Here is a 20,779-nt window from a genome sequence, read left to right on the forward strand (position 1 = left end):
ATTTTGACTTCATGTGATAATTGAATAATTTGCACTTTTGTGTCATAGTATACACTGTCGTAATTTTGAATTTTTGTCCATTTTGACTTCATGTGATAATTGAATAATTTGCACTTTTATGTCATAGTATACACTGTTGTAATTTTGAATTTTTGTCCATTTTGACTTCATGTGATAATTGAATAATTTGCACTTTTGTGTCATAGTAAACACTGTTGTAATTTTGAATTTTTGTCCATTTTGACTTCATGTGATAATTGAATAAATTTGCACTTTTGTGTCATAGTATACACTGTCGTAATTTTGAATTTTTGTCCATTTTGACTTCATGTGATAATTGAATAATTTGCACTTTTATGTCATAGTATACACTGTCGTAATTTTGAATTTTTGTCCATTTTGACTTCATGTGATAATTGAATAATTTGCACTTTTATGTCATAGTATACACTGTTGTCATTTTGAATTTTTGTCCATTTTGACTTCATGTGATAATTGAATAAATTTGCACTTTAGTGTCATAGTATACACTGTCGTAATTTTGAATTTTTGTCCATTTTGACTTCATGTGATAATTGAATAAATTTGCACTTTTATGTCATAGTATACACTGTCGTCATTTAGAATTTTTGTCCATTTTGACTTCATGTGATAATTGAATAATTTGCACTTTTGTGTCATAGTATACACTGTTGTAATTTTGAATTTTTGTCCATTTTGACTTCATGTGATAATTGAATAAATTTGCACTTTAGTGTTATAGTATACACTGTCGTAATTTTGAATTTTTGTCCATTTTGACTTCATGTAATAATTGAATAATTTGCACTTTTATGTCATAGTATACACTGTCGTAATTTTGAATTTTTGTCCATTTTGACTTCATGTGATAATTGAATAATGTGCACTTTTATGTCATAGTATACACTGTCGTAATTTTGAATTTTTGTCCATTTTGACTTCATGTGATAATTGAATAATTTGCACTTTTATGTCATAGTATACACTGTTGTAATTTTGAATTTTTGTCCATTTTGACTTCGTGATAATTGAATAATTTGCACTTTTGTGTCATAGTATACACTGTCGTAATTTTGAATTTTTTTCCATTTTGACTTAATGTGATAATTGAATAATTTGCACTTTTGTGTCATAGTATACACTGTCGTAATTTTGAATTTTTGTCCATTTTGACTTCGTGATAATTGAATAATTTGCACTTTTGTAAAAAGTAGGACTTTCTACTTTTACTGGAGTATTTTTTTATTTAGGTATACTTTCACTCGAGTATAACTTTTGAGTACTTTTACCACCTCTGTTAAAGGGTAATCCAAAGTCGTAGTCCATAGAACAGGCAAAAGGTCATAACAGGAAATCAGTCCGAAAAGGCAAACAAAACAGAAGGAACAGGCAAAAGGGTAATCCACGGAGAAGGCAAGAAATCAAAGACCAAGATACATGAAACCAGGGAAACGCTCAGAAATGCAGTTGTGACACTAAACAAGACGTCGCAATGAATGACAGAGTGAACAAGGTATATATAGGCAGAGGTAATGAGGTGATGAGACACAGGTGTAAACAGTGTGTGCTGCTAATGAATCCAAGGATTATGGGTAATTTTTTTAGTTTGTGATGGAGTGACAGTCCGGGGTGGAGTGCCCTCTGGTGGTGATCACGGGCACTCACACTGGTGAATTGTGACATAGCCCCCCCTCAAAAGAGCGGCTTCCAGACGCTCCTAAAATTGTCCAGGAGGGAGGTGGAGTGGAGGCGGACCCGGGTGCGGGATGGAGGGCCAGGCCCATGTAGTGGAAGACAGCCTGGAGATTCAGGCAGAGCAGGAGGCCAGAATGGAGCTGGCCGGGGAGATGACCAGGGTGGCGCAGACCGGGCAGATGACCAGGGTGGCGCAGACCACACAGATAACCAGGGTGGTGCAGGCGACCGGAACGGAGCCGGCGGTCTTGAAGACCCCCCACGGTGGAGCAGACTACCACCACAGCAAGGCAGACGGTCTTGAAGACCCCCACGGTGGAGCAGATGACCACCACAGCAGCGCAGGTGAGGTTGAGGACCCCCACGGCGGGGCAGGCAGAGCAGGTGGTCCAGCCAGAGTCCCCTCTGGACTCGGAGCAGGAGGCGGAGCCCTCTCTGGACTCGGGGCAGGAGGCGGAGCCCTCTCTGGACTCGGGACACGGGCCGGAGCCCTCTCTGGCCTTTGATCAGTGGCTGGAGGTTCTGCTGAGATGAAACGAGGCTCTGGAAGGTCTGCTGAGACGACACCAGGCTCTGAAAGGTCCGCTGAGACGACACCAGGCTCTGAAAGGTCCTCTGAGACGACACCAGGCTCTGGAAGGTCCGCTGAGACGACACCAGGCTCTGGAAGGTCCGCTGAGACGACACCAGGCTCTGGAAGGTCCTCTGAGACGACACCAGGCTCTGGAAGGTCCGCTGAGACGACACCAGGCTCTGGAAGGTCTGCTGAGACGACACCAGGCTCTGGAAGGTCTGCTGAGAAGACACCAGGCTCTGGAAGGTCTGAGAGCGCAGAGGCCTGTGGGATGGATGGCGCTGATCTAGGGATGCCACTTGGACGCACTCATGTGTGCCGTTTATGACAACCCGGAACTCTGCATTGATGTTCATGATGGCTGAAGGTTCTGGAGTGGTTTCCATCTTGTCCAAAGACACAGCTTCGGCTGCCATTTTGTCAGAGGACACTGGCTCGGCGGCCATGTTGTCAGAGGACACTGGCTCAGCAGCCATCCTGTCCAAAGATACAGGTTCGGTGGCCATTTTGTCAGAGGACACTGGCTCGGCGGCCATCTTGCCTGAGGACACAGGCACGGCAGGTGCAGTGGAAATGTCACGATCCTCCTCCATGACAAGTCTTCACAATGAATGACAGAGTGAACAAGGTATATATAGGCAGAGGTAATGAGGTGATGAGACACAGGTGTAAACAGTGAGTGCTAATGATTCCAAGGATTATGGGTAATGTAGTTTGTGATGGAGTGACAGTCCGGGGTGGAGTGCCCTCTGGTGGTGATCACGGGCACTCACACTGGTGAATTGTGACCGTAATAATAATACGTCTCTACTAATAATAATAATTATGCCTAGATGGTTCCTTATTTTTCACTTGATATTTTATGCATAAACAATTATCACTTTTTAAATAGCATACGGCCTTTAAATGTATGATTTACTTATAATAATTATCATCATAAATAATAAACATTTAAAATTTTATTGATTTTTTTTAAATAGTAAAAAAAAGAAGAAGAAAAAAAAAAACATTTTGCTGTGGTACCAAAATTGGTACTGACTACTGTAAAATGTTTATGGTATTGGTACCGACTACTGGAACATCTACTACACTCTTTCAGTTGTAAAACAGTTGGATTGTTGTTAATATGAGAATTATGATGCATTATTTAAGAGTTTTAAGTATTGTAGTACATGAGTAGCTCTTGGCGACTTTCATTTTTTAAAAAGTAGCTCTCAAATGAAAAAAGGTTAGAGACCCCTGGTATACACTGTCGTAATTTTGAATTTTTGTCCATTTTGACTTCATATGATAATTGAATAATTTGCACTTTTGTGTCATAGTAAACACTGTCGTAATTTTGAATTTTTGTCCATTTTGACTTTGTGATAATTGAATAATTTGCATTTTTGTGTATATATACATACATACATACATACATACACACACACACACACACACACACACACACACACACACACACACACACACACACACACACACACACACACACACACACACACACACACACACACACACACACACACACACACACACACACACACATACACACACACACACACATATATATATATATATATATATATATACAGTCCCTGACAAAAGTCTTGTCGCTTATCTATTTTCTAGAAATACCTGATATTAACCTGACTTTTAATTAATTCATTGGTGTTAGAAATAGCTCATATGAAAAGCTAAAACCCTCCCAAATGATGTTTAATGCACTGAAATAAATAGTTTTCACAGAAAAAATATTTATCATTTAATCAAGACAGAAAGGTCAAATTTTGGCAAGACAAAAGTTTTGTCGCCTATACAGAAATTGAACAAATTTACTGCAAATACAAAAATATGTCAGCAAATTAAGTTGTGGTGCTGTGAGATCCAAATGTAATATCTTGTATGACTTCCATGAGCTTGAAGGACTGCATCCATGCGGTTTGGCAAGGATTCATACAATTTATTGATGAAGTCATCAGGAATAGCTAAGAAAGCAGTCTTGCATGCCTCCCAGAGTTCATCAGTATTCTTTGGTTTCGTCTTCCATGCGTCCTCTTTCATCCTACCCCACATATGCTCAATGATGTTCATGTCTGGTGACTGGGCTGGCCAATCCTAGAGCATCTTGATCTTCTTCGCCTTGAGGAACTTTGATGTGGAGATGGAAGTATGCGATGGAGCACCGTCCTGCTGCAGAATTTGGCCTCTTTTATGGTTGGGAATATAAGAGGTAGCTAAGATTTCTTGGTATTTTAGACTATTGATGTTGCCTTCCACCCTGCAGATCTCTCGCACACCCCCATACTGGATGTAACCCCAGACCATGATTTTTCCGCCACCAAACTTCACTGTTTTCTGGGTGAATCTCAGATCCATTCGGGCACCAGTAGGTCTCCTGCAATATTTGCGGCGACTGTGGTGTAATTCAACAGAAGATTCATCTGAAAAATTCACCTTCTGCCACTTTTGTCACTTTTTTTTTTTGCGACAAGACTTTTGTCAGGGACTGTATATATATATATATAAAGAGCTAATTCAATTATGAGCATGCAGCATGTATGAGTGTTAGTTACCCACCGTTCTCGCTGACAGATGCACATAACCAGGTTTCTGAGGCGTTGTCATAAGTGCACTTATACCAGAGATCCGTGTTCTCGATGTCTCCCCAAGACCACCAGGACTAAAAAAGAATAATACATAAATAAAAATAAAAAATAAAAACAAGAACTACATTTTATTTGTATAGGTATACAAAAGGTTAGTATAATAACAATGCGAAAGAAAGTCTAAAAACAACAATAAAACACACAAGACAATAATACAAGTGTATATTTAATTTAGTAAATTATATTTAAAAATTGCATGTTAAATAACATTTAGGGTTTTTTGTGTGCATAGACGTCAAAAAACATATGGAAGCCTGTTTCCACCACAAATTAAAAAATAAAAATAATAATTGCTACTTTTTATCTCAGAATTCTGATTTTTGAAAAGATGTAATGAGGTGAAGATGCAATTTAAAAATGAGCATTTCTCAAATTTTATTTGTTAAAATATTTCATAACCTTAGGGAAACGAGCTTCACTTGATCTCCAATTATTTACATTATAATATATACATTCAAATATGCATCAGAAGACTTCAGACTACAATTTAAAAAGACAAACAGTACACACATGGCCTCTGAACTATGCATTTGCTCATACAGTAGGGCAGATGTGTTTCTTTATGGCAGTATTAACGTTTGTCAAAGTGAATTCTGACTAACCTTCTCCATGGTGGCAATGAAAAGCATGGCCAGGGTGACCAAATGCAGGACGGTCACAAACATCAACAGGAAAGCCATTTTGGTGGATCCTGTTGGTAGAAGGGAAAAAAAGTTCTGTTTGAGAACTTCCATCTCAGTCTCATTTACTCACAAAGGAAAATGAGGAATCATTTGGGCGTTTATCAGTGTGTCTAAAAGGCCTCTGATGTGGCCGACAGCTCTATGTAAACACAGTCTGTGTCTGATCTCCAGCTTTAAATGTGATTAAACAAAACGGAAAGATGCATTTTCTCCTGTTCTATCTGATGTGAATATGCATCCCATGTGCAAAAGTTAGTAACACTGTGTAAAAATATTACTAATGAAAATAACTGTTTTCTATGGAAGCTTGTTTACACCACTGAATTACAAAATTAGAAAAGTTGGAATTGCAAGATATGTAGTTGCATTTTCAAGTTATAAAGTTAAAATTGCGTAATATATAGTCACAATTACCAGTTATAACGTAAGAATTAAAAGATATGTAGTTGCAATTGCAAGTTATAAAGTCAGATTTGTGAGATATATAGTTGCATTTGCAATAAGTACAATTATAATTGCATAATATAGTCACAATTACGAGTTATAAAGTTGGAATTGTGAGATATATAGTTGCATTTGCAAGTTATAAAGTTATAATTGCATAATATATAGACGCAATTGTGAGTTATAAAGTCAGAATTGTGAGATATAGTCGAAATTGCGAGATATAGTCAGAATTAAAAGATAATCACATTTGCGATATATAAAGTCAGAATTAAAAGATATATAGTTGCAATTGCGAGATATAAAGTCAGATTTGTGAGATATAGTTGCATTTGTGAGTTGTAAAGTTATAATTGCATAATATATAGTGGCAATTACAAGTTATAAAGTCAGAATTAAAAGATATATAGTCGCAAAGTTTATATATAAAGTTGGAATTGCAAGATGTATAGTTGCATTTGCAAGTTATAAAGTTATTGCAAAATATATAGTCGCAATTGCAATTTATAAAGTCAGAATTAAAAGATTTATAATCGCATTTGCAAGATATAAAGTCAGAAATAAAAGACATACAGTTGCAATTGTGAGTTGTTAAGTCAGAATTGTAAGATAGTTGCATTTGCAAGTTATAAAATTATAATTGCATAATATTTGTTTGCAATTGGGAGTTATGAAGTCAGAATCAATTGTGATATATGATATATATATATATATATATATATATATAATCGTAATTGCAAGTTAAAAAGTTGGAATTGCATATATAGTCGCAATTCCATGTTATAAAGTCTGAATTGCGAGAAAAAAAAGGTCAGAATTATAAGATACAAAGTCGCAATTATCTTTTAAATTGTTTTATTCTGTGGCGAAACAACCGGTGATCAAAGCTGAATTTATCATCATTACTCCAGTCTTCAGTGTCACATAATCCTTCAGAAATCATTCTAATATGACGATTTGCTGCTCAAGAAGCATTTCTGATTATCATCGGTTTGGGACCATTTGGTTTTCCCAAATTCTTTGATGAATAGAAAGTTCAAAAGAAGAGCATTCAGTATTGATGTTAAAAACAAATCTTACTGCTATATTTCGAAGGGTATTGTGTATGATGCCAAATAGAGGCTCTCTGGAAAGCTCATCTTGGCTCATGGAGAGGCTATGAGGAAGTTTACTTGATCAAAATGAAGCCATTTGCTGACAGCATCTTTCCAGGGGAAAATGTAGGACTTGCGTGTGAACTTTGATTCATGCGCTGTAATGACAGCATCATACCTATAAATGAACTTTCACCTCACTGCTAGACGCTTTTGCATCATAATGTTTCCAAGACGCAAAACATGGCTATACCACAAACGGTCCATGACTTTTCCATCCATAAGAGGAACAAAACTTCCATTCATAACTAAGGACTGTGTGACGGATTGGGATGGCTTAGGAAGACTGGGAACGACATAAACAGATCCCAAGATTCCACACTTTCTATGTCACTGTGCAGTGAAAATAACTTTCCAAAAAAACAGAGACCAAGAGGCCCTTTGTGGCGGCCGTAAGATTACGTATTTAGTCAACATTCTCTAACTAACTCATGGTTTTCATTAAACCAGCCCCCACCTCTCCATGTTTACATCCAGGAGCTGCTCGTTATACGTTCCTGCCAAAGATTTGGATAGTTTCTTCTCTTTAGTCGCTCTGTCTGCCATGAAAGACTTTACTAAGATGCTCATTAACTACAATCATGAAAACATCACACAGGACGCTCCGACAAACCAGAACGGACAAATATTGGATTGTTTTGTACGAATAATTACATAAACATCTAGTGCATTTGGTTGCATCTTATTTCTACATTAAGATTTGTAAGAATTGTTCTATATACGAACAAACAAACAGAAGAATGTCTCAGAGAACGAATAGTTTAACTCTTAGGATCTTCAGCAGGTACTATGTTCTGGACAACTGTTTTTCAGGGTTCTTCTGAAATGTTCTTGATGCGACATTTAGCTCTTAAGGTGAGCGTACTGGTTGTCATGCATTAAAGTAGCCTAAACGTGATGATCTTCTAGGTTGTTTATGCACCAAAACATGCATAGAACATCAGTCTCTAAAAAGTCTGGAAGTATTATTTTTAAGAGTGGAAATACTTACTGTTGTTGAAGAAATTCAGCTTGCCTGGTGTGCTCGTACCAACAAATCGTCTGAAAGCTTTCGCCCCAAGAAGTCCTGTGTTGTTTCTTGGTTGCTCTCCTCCCCTCTCATCTCCTCCACACACACACACACACACACACACACACACACACACACACACACACACACACACACACACGCACACACACGCACACACACACACTCACTCTCTCCACAGCCTCCCACGTTTGAGAAAAACGGTCCAAGAAGGAATGCAGGCTCGGTTAGAGGAGGAGTTTCCTTCACAGCTCCAGAAAAAACCCCGGTTCGTTTCTGCAACCTAAAAATGAGTTTGTGTCCGCCCAAACCCAGAGAGAGTCTGTTACATAATTACACAACAATCAGCCCAGTGATGCTCTGATATGGTATAGATTCAGCTATATAAATGTGATGCAATGTATAATATGATTATTAATGATTATCACGCCTTGTTCAATTCATTGATGGTCATGTGCTGTTTACAAAGCAATTAAAAAGCAATCTGGACAATTATTTCCTGTTGGAGGAAACACAGACCACCCAGAGAGACATCAGTTCACACTCATAAATCCCCTGTGAAGTGTTTCAATCTTTCCGCTCAACCAAAAGGACTATTTTTATCTAGTTCTCCTGCATGGTTTTATTTGGAGTTGGTATAAATAGGCTAAATTGTCTACTTGAGGAAAGGAAACTTAATCCAATACTGTCACTCTTAATATCTGGGTCATTCCATTAAAATGATGGGTTTTTGTTTGTCATTTTGCATCCCTAATAAAAAAATGAATATTTTAAAAACAATGAAAAACTGATGTTGGTAGTTGACAAATCCTTCCAAGTGTGAAGTCTTTCACTGTGTTTTTTCATTATTATTTTTTTTAATCAATTTTACTGAAATGTGTCATATGGTGTGACATAAATTATTACGAAAATATGGGTGACAACAGAAATTAACACTTTAATAGTGGTTAAATATTTGAAAAATTCTGAGACACAATTTTACCATGTGCACATCATGTCATGAGCTTCACATTTGGCTTCAGTTACATGACTTTGAATGTGGTCCTTTACCAAATTAAACTGCTTTTCTTTTTCATTTCTTAAAGTTGTAATTTATTGAACCATGCTTGAGACAGTGACACCACAAGACTTAAAATTTGATGATTTGGCTAAAAAACAAAAGAACAACAACAACAAAAAACCTAAATCTATTTTTTATATGATTAGGTCCACGTAAAGAAAGAAATGTTTAACAATTTACTGTATTTTAAATGATGACAATACTAATTATATACATTTTTATCTTGTATCACCTCAACAACCCATAGAATATATTATTTAAATTGCCCATTTGAAGTGGAAAAGGCACCATGTATCGCGAGTGAACCATATACTTGTTTGGGAACCGCGTTTCTTACTACGGAGTTTGTGGGGTTCTTTTGCAGGACGTCCCACACACACACACACACACACACACACACACACACACACACACACACACACACACACACACACACACACACACACACACACACACTGCTGAATATGATGAACGAACATTCCAAGTAAATCCTGAAAAAGGTAATACATTAACATCCGTTTCTAGGCGACCGTGAACGTTTTTAATTAGTTGTGTTAGAACCGCAACAGTTACATAAAGAAAAGCAGTTCAGTGACTGAGGCAGTGTTTACTTGAGACGTGTGCGTGTTTCGCGGGTTATATCACTTTTAACAATAACTTAAATGGTTTTGAATAACGGGAGAAGATGTGCACAGCACAGGTAAGCTCTGTTTTGATAAACCTTTCCGTGGAGAATCGCTCATTTTACAGATTTTTTTTAAAGGGCAACACCATCTGGCTTTGTTGTAATTGTAAATATCAGTTTGTTGTAAGTTTTATAAGTATAACTCGTACTATCTGGTGCTTTCGCTTCATTCTTTTCGCATAAAAACAAATATAACTGAAAGTATTAACGTTTTCATGCTAGAAAACCGCAAAGTCGTCTGAAAGAAAAAACTTTTGTGCGCATGCGCGCTGCCTCCGCTCTGCAACAACAGCTGTCAAAGGATGTTTAAACAACATGAGCAGATCATGTGTTTGATGTACACATTAAATACTGATCTTGAATCAGTTTATGGTTAGATCAAAGATCGATACATAGTTAGATACATAGAAAGACAGACATAACATGCATCTCTATGTCTGTTTAGGATGGAAAGATGTTGCAGGACATGGTGCAGCGACTGGAGGAGGAAGGTTTGGACCCCTCGGCCTCCATTAATGAGCGCCTGTCTCTGCTGTGGCAGCTTTACAAGAGCAGTGAAAGTACTGTGAAGTCCCTCAACCAACAGATACAAGATCTTCAGAAGGAACGTGTCGCTGAGATTGAAAAGGTGAGTTGGGCTAAAGAAAAGAAAATCCTGGAGGCGCATCGTGGGGGAGAGTGGGGTAAGATAAGCCAGTGGGTAAGTTGACCCGTCCCATTTTTCTTGGCAACCTTAAATATTTTTTTTACAGTTTTATTGTCATCCGAAGATATATTTTGGAGCCAACCATAATTTCTGCCAAGACTGTGGAAATGAGAAACACATGGGAGGAGTGGAAGGCACCCATTTACTCTAAAAATTGTTTTTGACTTGTTAAAGTAAAATTTAAGCAAAACAAGCTGTTACACCTAGGAAAATTTGTCCAGGTCTAAAATTATTTATGATACATATTGGTTATTTAACAATGTATAAAACCATGCAATTAGTTTAGCAAAATATCAGCCTATAATTAACATTGCAGAAAACTACCATGCCAAGAACCTTTTGACTAAAATATTTCTGAATAGTTTCAGTGACTTTTTTTGATTTTTTTTTTTAATTTAATTTTAGTCAACAAACTTCTGTAAGAAGGTTACAACTTTGGTGTTCAACATATAGTTTTAAGAAAAGAAATATGACTATTATGAAAGGAAATTTCATTATCAAAGTAGTTTTTTAAAAGAGGTAAATTATCTTTAAAATTTCACATGGGTTTGACTCAGATTCAGTTAGATGGTCAGTTTAAACCCAGATGGTGCAACTTACCCACTGACTCGGATCAACTTACCCCTAACCTGGGGTAAATTGAGCCACAGGAACACTTTGTTTTATAAGAAGCCATATATATATATTTTTTTTTTATAATTTAGAGAGATAGTTCACCCAAAAAATTAAATTCTGTCATCATTTACTCACCCTCAGGTTGTTCCAAACCTGTATGTGTTTCTTTGTTCTGCTGAACACAAAAGAAGATATTTTGAAGAATGTTTGTAACCAAGCAGAGAGAGCAACCATAGACCATGATAGTAGGTAAAAAATACTATGGTAGTCAATGGTTGCTCTATCTGCTTTGTTACAAAAATTATTCAAAATATCTTCTTTTGTGTTCAGCAGAACAAAGAAACTCATACAGGTTTGGAGCAACTTGAGGTAAAAGATGACAAAAAATATATATTTTGGGTGACCTATCCCTTTAACCTGATGGGAAACATTGTACTTCTGCCTAATTTTCTCTTATCCTAAAGACCACTTAAGTAAAAAATGGCTCATCTTACCCCCCCTCAACTTGTATTTTGTTTCAGGTCCATAAGAGTGTCTGTGGAACACAAAATGAAACATTTAAGTAGAGAGAAAACAATAAATAATGTGTGCTTTCCCAGGTTCAGCAATACATCAATCACATTAAGAGTCTCACTAAGACCCGAGACTCTGTGGCTTTACATCTCGAGCAAGAAAACATAACGCTCCGTGCTACTCTGGATGACATCCACCTGCAGCAAGGTGCGTTTCCGTCCGTTTTCTCCTCCATCAGGCTCGCTCTCCTCCACTCATATGACATTTGAATCTATATGTACAGAGGCACAGAAGAGCGAGGTCTCCGAGATGTTACTTCAGGAAGGTCTTGCTGATATTATTCCCATCAACTTGAGCGAACAGGTGGCCTACCTCCTCGCAGACAGAGCCTCCCTTCTGGAAAAAATACAAAGCCAGGATGTGGATGTGAAGACTGAATGTGTTCCTGATGCCCATAAGGAGCAAACGTCGCAGCGTCGTGAAGACAATGTGGTCAAAGTAAGAGAATCATTTCTCAGGTTGTCAGGTCAAATGTATTCATACGTTTTTCTAAAGCAGCTTTACAGAAATTCATGTTAGTGTTTATAATAATATTATAGTATAATATCCTTATAGTCATATTTAGAAGAGCTGGACGATAATAGTTTACATTTTGCAATGATACAACCAATCGAGCAGTTAAGATTTGATATTGGTATATATTGCTTCATGTGAGTATACTGTTTAATATAGTTTACATTTTCCAACAATACAACATCATGTTCCTGACCTAATTTTTGTTTTCTGTTTTTTATGAAAGTGTTAAATGTCTGATTAGAGACTTAATAAATAAACCTCCTCGTCTTTCCACAAGGTGTCAGCACTACACGTTCAGAGCCCCTGGAAGCGGCTCCTAGGACTCAGAAAGGCAGCTCAGAGTAAACAGAAATTAATGCCTGTATGTTTATAACAATTAACCTGATGCATGTAATTGAAATGCACAACAAAAAAACTAGAGGGGAGATTTTAGAGGCTATAATATTCTTGTTTTCAGGTGGAATCAACAAACCTTACAGTATACTGTGTTTAATTTACACAAGGACCACTTTTACTACCTTGACACTTACTTTCTTTACACTTTTACTAACGTTGAAATTTACTTTACACTTTCTTTTTACTTACACTTGTTACCTTTACAATCAGACTGTTGATTCCTTTTACTTTTACCATCTGTACATTTAACTTTACTCCGTTTACTTTGCACTTTTTCTTTATATTTTTACTAACCGTTGTTTTTTTTACACTTTTACCATCTTTACAGTTTACTTTACACTTTTACTTTATATTTTTACTAACCTTTGATTTCTTTGACAAAATTTACAATTTGCTTTACAGTTTTACTAACTTGACAATTACTTTACACTTTTACTAACCTTTGATTCCTTTTAATTTCACTTTTACTATCTTAACACTTTACTTAACATGATTACTGACCAATGGAGTATTTAAAGTAACTTGATACTTACTTTACACTTTGACTTTACAAAGGTTTACTAACCTTTACAGTATAATGTGTTTAATTTACACAAGGACCACATTTACTGACTTCTGGTTTCTTTTACATTACACTTTTTAATCTTTACAATTTACTTGACACTTTTACTGTACGCTTTTTCTAACCTTTACAGTATACTATGTTTTTAATTCACACAAACACCACTTTTACTAACCTTTGATTCATTTTCTTGTGAATGTTTTTTCCCCCCAAGCATGCGAGTTGAGGATTTCTTGAAGCAGCATCTTAGCTCCTGTCGTACTCAGGGCCTACAAAGCATGCATTGGATAATGAAATACACAACATGCCCACTGCTGCAATGGTCATATGTGAGTGTTTGTAGCAGGCGGTTGACCTGCAGTGCAGTGGGGATGACAAGCTGGAGGGACGGACGTTGCAAGAACTGGAGCGAGATGTAGAAGAGGCATCTGCCCGGCTCGCCATGGCCCACAAGGAGATCCGAAGACTCACGGATGAGCTCGAGTCTGCTCACTTGACACAGAAGGCTTATGGTAAATAACTTCACTGGTCTCACACTAGAAGGTAAACACTCATGAACATTAAAATTTGTTTTACAATGAAAACAATGTGTTTGTTTCAGAACCAGAGCTGCAAGAAGCACAAATGGAAGTTGAGCACCTCCGACATGAAGTGGAGAAAGTGAAACGCTGTGGTATAATTTATGCCCCATTTGTCTTTCTTGTGGATCTTACTAGTATCAGCCTCTCAGCTGAACTCACCTATAGTCTGACTTTCTTTTAGTCAAGAGTATTTTTTGTGTCTTTTTAGAAGTTGCTGAACTGCGAAAAATAAAAGAGATAAATGAGAAACAGGAAGAAGAGTTGTGTCACCTTAGAGTGACTGTGAAAAGACTACAGGAAGAGCGTGTGAATTTGCATGAAATGGTAAGATAATCATCTATTTAAAGATACTTCGAGAAACCTTCCAGAAACATATACATAACACACACATTAATATATATTACTGTTCAAAAATTGGGGGTTCAATTTTAAGAAATTGAAAGAAACTGTTAAGAGAGGATGCATTAAATTGATCAAAAGTGACAGTAATAACATTTATGTTACAAAAGATTAGATTTCAAATAAACACTGTTGTTTTGAACTGCATTTTACAATATATTCACATAAAAATATAATAACTTTTGACTGTATTTTTGATCAAATAAACGCATTCTTGGTGAGAATCAGAATCAAAAACAATTAATATATACAATAATATTGTTAATATAACTATATATATATAGAGAGAGTAAAAACATTATATATAGAGTAATAAAACGTTTGCACACACACACATATTACTTCATCCCGCCATAAAAATGATCAAAACACCATTCATCTTATTTTACTTAACAGGCAGAAGCACCTGACAGCACTTTTGCTCCATTAAAAGAAAAGAAGCCGCAGGAAGAGGATATTCATAAACGGTTCGGCCACGGTTTGACTATATATTCGATAAACTTACTCATGCTAATGGAAGGACCTTATATATATATATATATATATATATATATATATATATATATATATATATATATATATATATATATATATATATATATATATGACGATGAAGACAGTTGTTGTGCACCTGGCCATCAAAGCTCTGGAAAGCTCATGTTGTGAAAGGAGAAGTCTCGTGTTTTTACAGGTGTCTTGATGAGATGCAGGAGAGGTTGATCATGCTGCAAGATCTGACGCAGGTCACACTGAAGCTACGGATGGAGTTTGAGATGGAGGCGGACCTGCGGAGGAGGGCGGTGGACGAATGTGAAGAGCAGAAGAGGAAGAGGACGGAGGCAGAGCAGTTAGCGCGAGACTTCCAGAACCTCTGCGAGAAGCAGGCAGAAGATTACAGGACCACCGTCGGCAGCCTTCAGGTGGAGGTGAGGACTGAGAAGGAAATTAAATACTCGAGTTTAATACAGCAAATGCATTCACGCCTGTGTTTTGTGCATTCACAGATCACAGATTTAGTGTCTAAAGTACAAGAGCTAGGGGTGCAGGATGTGGAAAGACAGTGTGACAAACACCTGAAGCAGGTAACCAGAGCGATTTGACTTTGATATGGATGCTAGTTATGCTAAGGGACTAAATCACTGACTTTTTTAGTTGTCATCTCTGGATGCTGAAGTTCACCGGCTGAAGTTTGTCCTGCAGGAGGAGCAGCAGAAGACCAGGCAGCTGACAAAGACCACGCAGATGGAAATCGATCAGGCCAGAGCTTTGGTCCAGGTAAAGGAACCCCTATAGAGTCCATCAGTACCCGTCCACTTTGTCAGCAGCGCTGGTCCTGGAAGTGTTTTTTCCATTCATTTTTCTTTGTTCAAGTCTTTAAGCATTCAGCCATGAACCAAGCCTAGCAGCAACGAGGTGAATCACATGTTGTATTTGAATTTGTTGTAGTTTACAATAGTAATATATTTATGTTTTCTTTTTTTATAATTTTTGTTAAATTTAATAGCTATTATTTATTATAATAAAGACTCTGGAAGAGGGCTTAGTTGGTTTCAGTATCAGCAATAGGAGATGAAATGTCATATTGTTAAAATCACTATACATGACAAAATAATTGCTATATACATGGTCAAATGACATGAAGGTAAACATAAAATAGTTTTTATTTTAGATTTGTTTTATATATATATATATATATATATATATATATATATATATATATATATATATATATATGTATAAAATGTATACATATATGTATACATTTTTATATATATAATGTCATTTGACCATTAACCTACCGTGAATATGTTGCTAAATTATTTAAATATCAACTTAAACTCTAAGGAAGTACTTCAAGTAAACATTTTATGAGATACACTGATAAAAAAAAAGAAAGTTTGGTCTGTTATGACCTCATAAGTGACACTGAACACACACTTCAGGTCTTCACACTTTAACATCAGTCACAGGAAGTCCAGCTTCAGCAGGATGCAGAGGAGCAGAAGAGTATGTTAAAGGAGCTCCAGTGCATCCAGAACATCCTCAGCACCACCAAACAAGAGCTGCTGTCCCAGAGGAGAAACAACACACAACTCCAAAACAGCATCAGTGACGCGGGGCAGGAAAACCTCAGGGTACCTGATCAGATCTGACATTTGTGTTGCTGAGGAATCTTAAAGGGATAGTTCACCCAAAAATAAAAAAGTCATTAATTACTCACCCTCATGTCGTTCCAAACCTGGAGGACTTTAGTTCATATTTTTTAAGCTCATTGACAGGTGACACTTTCAAGCCCCAGAAAGCTTGTTAAGACATCATTAAAGTAATCCATGTGTCTCCAGTGGTTTAACCTCAAATTTAGGATGCAAAGTAAGTAATTTGTTTGTGCAAAAAAAATGTTACCCCTTTATTAACAAAATATGAATCTCCACGTACGACATGAGGGCGAGTCATTAATAGAATTTAAATTTTGGGGTGAACTATCCCTTTAAATGTGCTTTAGTCACTAGATTACAATGGTTTAAGCAATATATACACTAATATTAACTTGTGTACTAAATCATTTTGTTTGCTGTACGAGCAGCTCCAGCAAGACATCAACGACTTGAGGAACAGACTAACCAGCCGTCAACAGGAGACGGACTCTCTGAGGACCGAACTTCAGCTAGCTCTAGTCACCCTGGACGCTGAGAGGAGGTACAGAGAGCTAGGGTTATAGTGACAGTTAACATGAAACAGAAGACGCGATAGTCTTCCCTTTTGTGACGTATATACGAGAGAAACAGCCTCTCGAACGAGAACACATTTAGGGCGGGACTTGATTTTGCTTATGGGGAATGGATTGGATGGTTCTGGTTTGCTATTGGTGGATCTAGTGATTGTAAGAATCCAAAATAATCAAAGATATAAAGACATTTGTTTTACTGTTTTCCACCCCCCTCTCTCTGATCAGTGGGGCCATTTGGGATTCCTAAAGACAAAGAGATGTTGAGGGCCTGTAGGCCAAATGGGTACCACACCTGTAGTACAGTGGGGGAAGTTTGGTCTGATTGGTCAGTTTGAATGTCTCAGGGTTTCAGTCACATGGTCAAGGGATAGATAAAAGAAGATTGCAACTGTTGCTGGGGGCTTTGTCTCGGACGGTCTCTCTTTTGCTCTGGCTGTAGCTGCTAGGGGCCTTCTTTGGCTCTTCTCTTTGCTCTCTCTTTTTCTCTCTCTTTCTATCTCTCCCTATCTCTCAGGTAACATTCTATACATGCTGGGTACGATTAATGGTATACGTTTTTATCATCCCATTCATCGATTTTGTAACTATTTTAAGTGCAACCATAACCGGATTTTGTCATTAAATTCTTTCAATTATAAATTATTCACTAACTAGTTTTGACCTGGTATTGACTTTGAAGTGCTCCCTATTGCAATTCAATATAGTCACATTAAAGCAACGCTCTCCCACATATTTTGCTATTGTAACTGCGCTTATTTCCGTCATTGGTGTGAGTTGCAACCACTGTATGCGATCCACCCTTAGAGAGTGACAGGTTGCTCCGCCCTCGTGCCAGTAAACACGTCATCAGAGAAGAGATGCTAAAAGAGGGGAACTTACTTTGTTTAAAGATTATGAGGGCACATATAAATAATGATGTGCTCAGATAAATCATTTACAATAAATACTGCATTCCAAAAAAATCAAACAAGAATGTTCCATTTAGATTTCATGGTGACCAAGTAATATGAAAACCATTTTTAAAAAAAAGTTACTTGAAAAAAAAAAAATGAACTGAAATAAAATAAAAAACGACTTATTTTATTTTAGGTAGTTACTAATGAAAGATTTGTCATTTTCATTTAGTTTAACTTGATAAAAATGTTCATGTTCACTAAAAATGGAAGAAAAAAAACGGGGGAAAACCCAGCAAAATTACTACAATTTTAACACAAAAATATATATATGAATAAAAAAACTCAGAAATTTATATATTAATAAAAAATCTCAAAAGCTCCAAACATTAAAGATTATTATAAAATGCTTTTTTGTTGAGTGACTTAAAGTAAAGCATTTCTAAGAGATTTTATTATTTGCTTTATATTTCCAGTAAATACAACGACAAGCGAATCCACTACAAGAACAAGCTGAGCCGGGCCAGAGGGCTTTACCTGAGAGAGACGGGGTGGCGTGACGAAAAAATAAAAGAGCTGGAGAAAGAGATTTTCATTCTGAGGAAACACGAGGAAAAGGTAACATGGCAGAATGATCAAATATTCAGATATTGTGAGTGAATTTTAAATGACGATATCTGCTCCTCATCAGACGTCACACATGATGACGATGGTGACGTCTGAAAACGAGAGTCTGCTTCAGAAGAAGAGAGAGCTTCTGTTACAGCTGCACGACTTCCAAGAGGCACAGAAAAATGCCCAGGATACGGTTTCCTCCATGCAAATGAGGTACTTTTAATGTGTACACTACTGCTCGAAAGTTTGGGGTCAAGAAATTAAAGTGACAGTACAGACATTTAAAATATCACAAATAAAACACCTTTCTGAAAAAAATCAGTTATTTTACATTTTAATAACATTTTAAAATATTACTGTTTTACTGTATTTCTGAGTAAATGCAGCCTTGGTGAGAATAAGAGACTTCTTTCCAAAAAAATCTTACCAACCTTAAACTTTTGAAGGGTAGCGTAGTTCAATTTTTCCCATCCATCCATCCATCCATCCATCCATCCACCCACCCACACATCTATGCATCCATCCATCCATCCATCCATCCATGCATCCATCCATCTATCCACCCACCCACACATCTATGCATCCATCCATCCATCCATCTATCCACCCACACACACATCTATGCATCCATCCATCATCTATCTATCCATCCATCCATCCATCCATCCACCCACCCACACATCTATGCATCCATCCATGCATCCATCCATCTATCCACCCACACACACATCTATGCATCCATCCATCATCTATCTATCCATCCATCCATCCATCCATCTATCCACCCCACCCACACATCTATACATCCATCCATCCATCTATCATCATCATCTATCTATCCATCCATCCAACCATCAACCCACACATCTATGCATCCATCCATCCATCCATCCATCAACCCCACCCACACATCTATGCATCCATCCATCATCTATCTCTCCATCCATCCACCAATCCACCCACACATCTATGCATCCATCCATCATATCTTGTTTAACTTCTTTAGGATAAATTTGCTTGAAGAAGAAAACGGTCAGCTACACCAGACTACAGCACAAATGTCCGAGCACATCGAATGCCTGACGATACTGGCTGAGACAAATTGCGATGTGAGTACATTCGAAATACATTCATTTCAATCTAATTAAAAGTTTATAAAGTAACAATCGATCTGTTCATATTGTACTGCAGGAAGTCACTGCTGAGAGTCGTGTCATAGAGGGCGAGGACCAAACCACTCTTCCTACATAAACTTCACTTTTCTTTACAGTATAAATTGTTCAAATTATTTTTTTAAACATACATATTTTTAAATAAAGATCTCAACAACTTTTAGTTCTTTATTATCTCAAAAAAACCTTCCCTTTCCCTCATGTGAGAACATAATTGACAATGACAGGGCAGCGAGCCAATAAGAAGTCTGAAAATGCTCCAATATCTGCTCCTTTAAGGCCCGTTCACATTAAGAATGATAACTGTATTCGTTTATTTTCTTCTGTTTATTCTAAACGCACGCTGTCGTGTTATGTCGTCTGCCGCTTTAACCCCCTAGGGTTGTTTGGTCATTTTAGGCCAGAAAGGTTTTTTTTGGGTGACTTTTGTGGTAAGACTCCACCCCTCACACATGAACTGGCGTGACTTTAACACAAAGCAAGTTTTTGCAAATGCATGAAATAAAACCAATAATTCAGCCACAATGCAGTCAAAAAATGGACAGCAAGGAAAGGCTTACACTCTAAAACATCAATAGTGCAAAACAGACACACCCACTCACACACACACACACACCCAAGTGTGACTCACAAATTAACAATACCATGCTCGAGCACTTTAAAGCAGGATGGTTTCTGATTGGCTGTCAATGTATTTCTGTGTTTATCATCTGAAAAAAAAAGTCTTTTTCATAGTAGCTATCGTCTTTTGTGTGAAAGGGTCTCAAACTTTGTCTATGTTTTAAATTCCCTTTCACTGAAACCAACACAAATGTGTAACTATAATTCATTAAAAATTATTACTTATATTATTAGTCACTTTTAAACAAAAAGGGGGAAAATCAGTTCTTGGCTTACCTGAGAGTATGTCAGCAGTGTTTCACAAACAGGAAGTGTGGACTGAAGCTTCTCCTCTTTGCCTGTTTGTCATAATGAAGATGGCCTTATCCAAAGTTACATTTTCAACATTGACAT

At 37.1% G+C, this 20,779-nt stretch overlaps 2 protein-coding genes across 4 annotated transcripts in view; one reads left to right on the plus strand and one right to left on the minus strand.

Moving 5' to 3' along the window:
• Positions 1 to 8,544, minus strand: part of emp3a (epithelial membrane protein 3a (MAM blood group)) — a 49,497-nt gene extending 40,953 nt beyond the window's left edge. The window contains exons 1-3 of the mRNA XM_067431556.1: positions 8,229 to 8,544; positions 5,559 to 5,647; positions 4,868 to 4,970 (exon numbers count right to left, since the gene is read on the minus strand). Of these exons, the coding sequence (XP_067287657.1) occupies positions 4,868 to 4,970; positions 5,559 to 5,636 (181 nt within the window). The 5' untranslated portion in view covers positions 5,637 to 5,647; positions 8,229 to 8,544. The remainder of the gene's footprint in view (positions 1 to 4,867; positions 4,971 to 5,558; positions 5,648 to 8,228) is intronic.
• Positions 8,545 to 9,782: 1,238 nt separating this feature from the next.
• si:dkey-264d12.5 (coiled-coil domain-containing protein 30) lies at positions 9,783 to 19,923 on the plus strand. 3 transcript variants are annotated; one of them, XM_067431376.1, is made up of 18 exons: positions 9,783 to 10,024; positions 10,455 to 10,637; positions 11,930 to 12,050; positions 12,127 to 12,341; positions 12,697 to 12,780; positions 13,721 to 13,889; positions 13,979 to 14,050; positions 14,167 to 14,282; positions 14,754 to 14,824; positions 15,049 to 15,283; positions 15,362 to 15,439; positions 15,558 to 15,632; positions 16,322 to 16,492; positions 16,942 to 17,054; positions 18,455 to 18,596; positions 18,670 to 18,806; positions 19,600 to 19,702; positions 19,785 to 19,923. In XM_067431376.1, exons 1-18 carry the CDS (start codon positions 10,010 to 10,012, stop codon positions 19,842 to 19,844), a joined length of 2,160 nt encoding a protein of 719 aa, XP_067287477.1. In that variant the 5' UTR covers positions 9,783 to 10,009; the 3' UTR covers positions 19,845 to 19,923. The 3 variants fall into 3 exon arrangements, with proteins under 3 accessions (XP_067287477.1, XP_067287475.1, XP_067287476.1); XM_067431374.1 differs by having other exon boundaries at positions 9,784 to 10,024; positions 15,510 to 15,632; XM_067431375.1 differs by having other exon boundaries at positions 9,784 to 10,024; positions 13,724 to 13,889; positions 15,510 to 15,632.
• Positions 19,924 to 20,779: the final 856 nt, after the last annotated feature.

Source organism: Pseudorasbora parva, chromosome 22 (assembly GCF_024679245.1).
Source record: "Pseudorasbora parva isolate DD20220531a chromosome 22, ASM2467924v1, whole genome shotgun sequence".
Taxonomy (NCBI): Eukaryota; Metazoa; Chordata; class Actinopteri; order Cypriniformes; family Gobionidae; genus Pseudorasbora; species Pseudorasbora parva.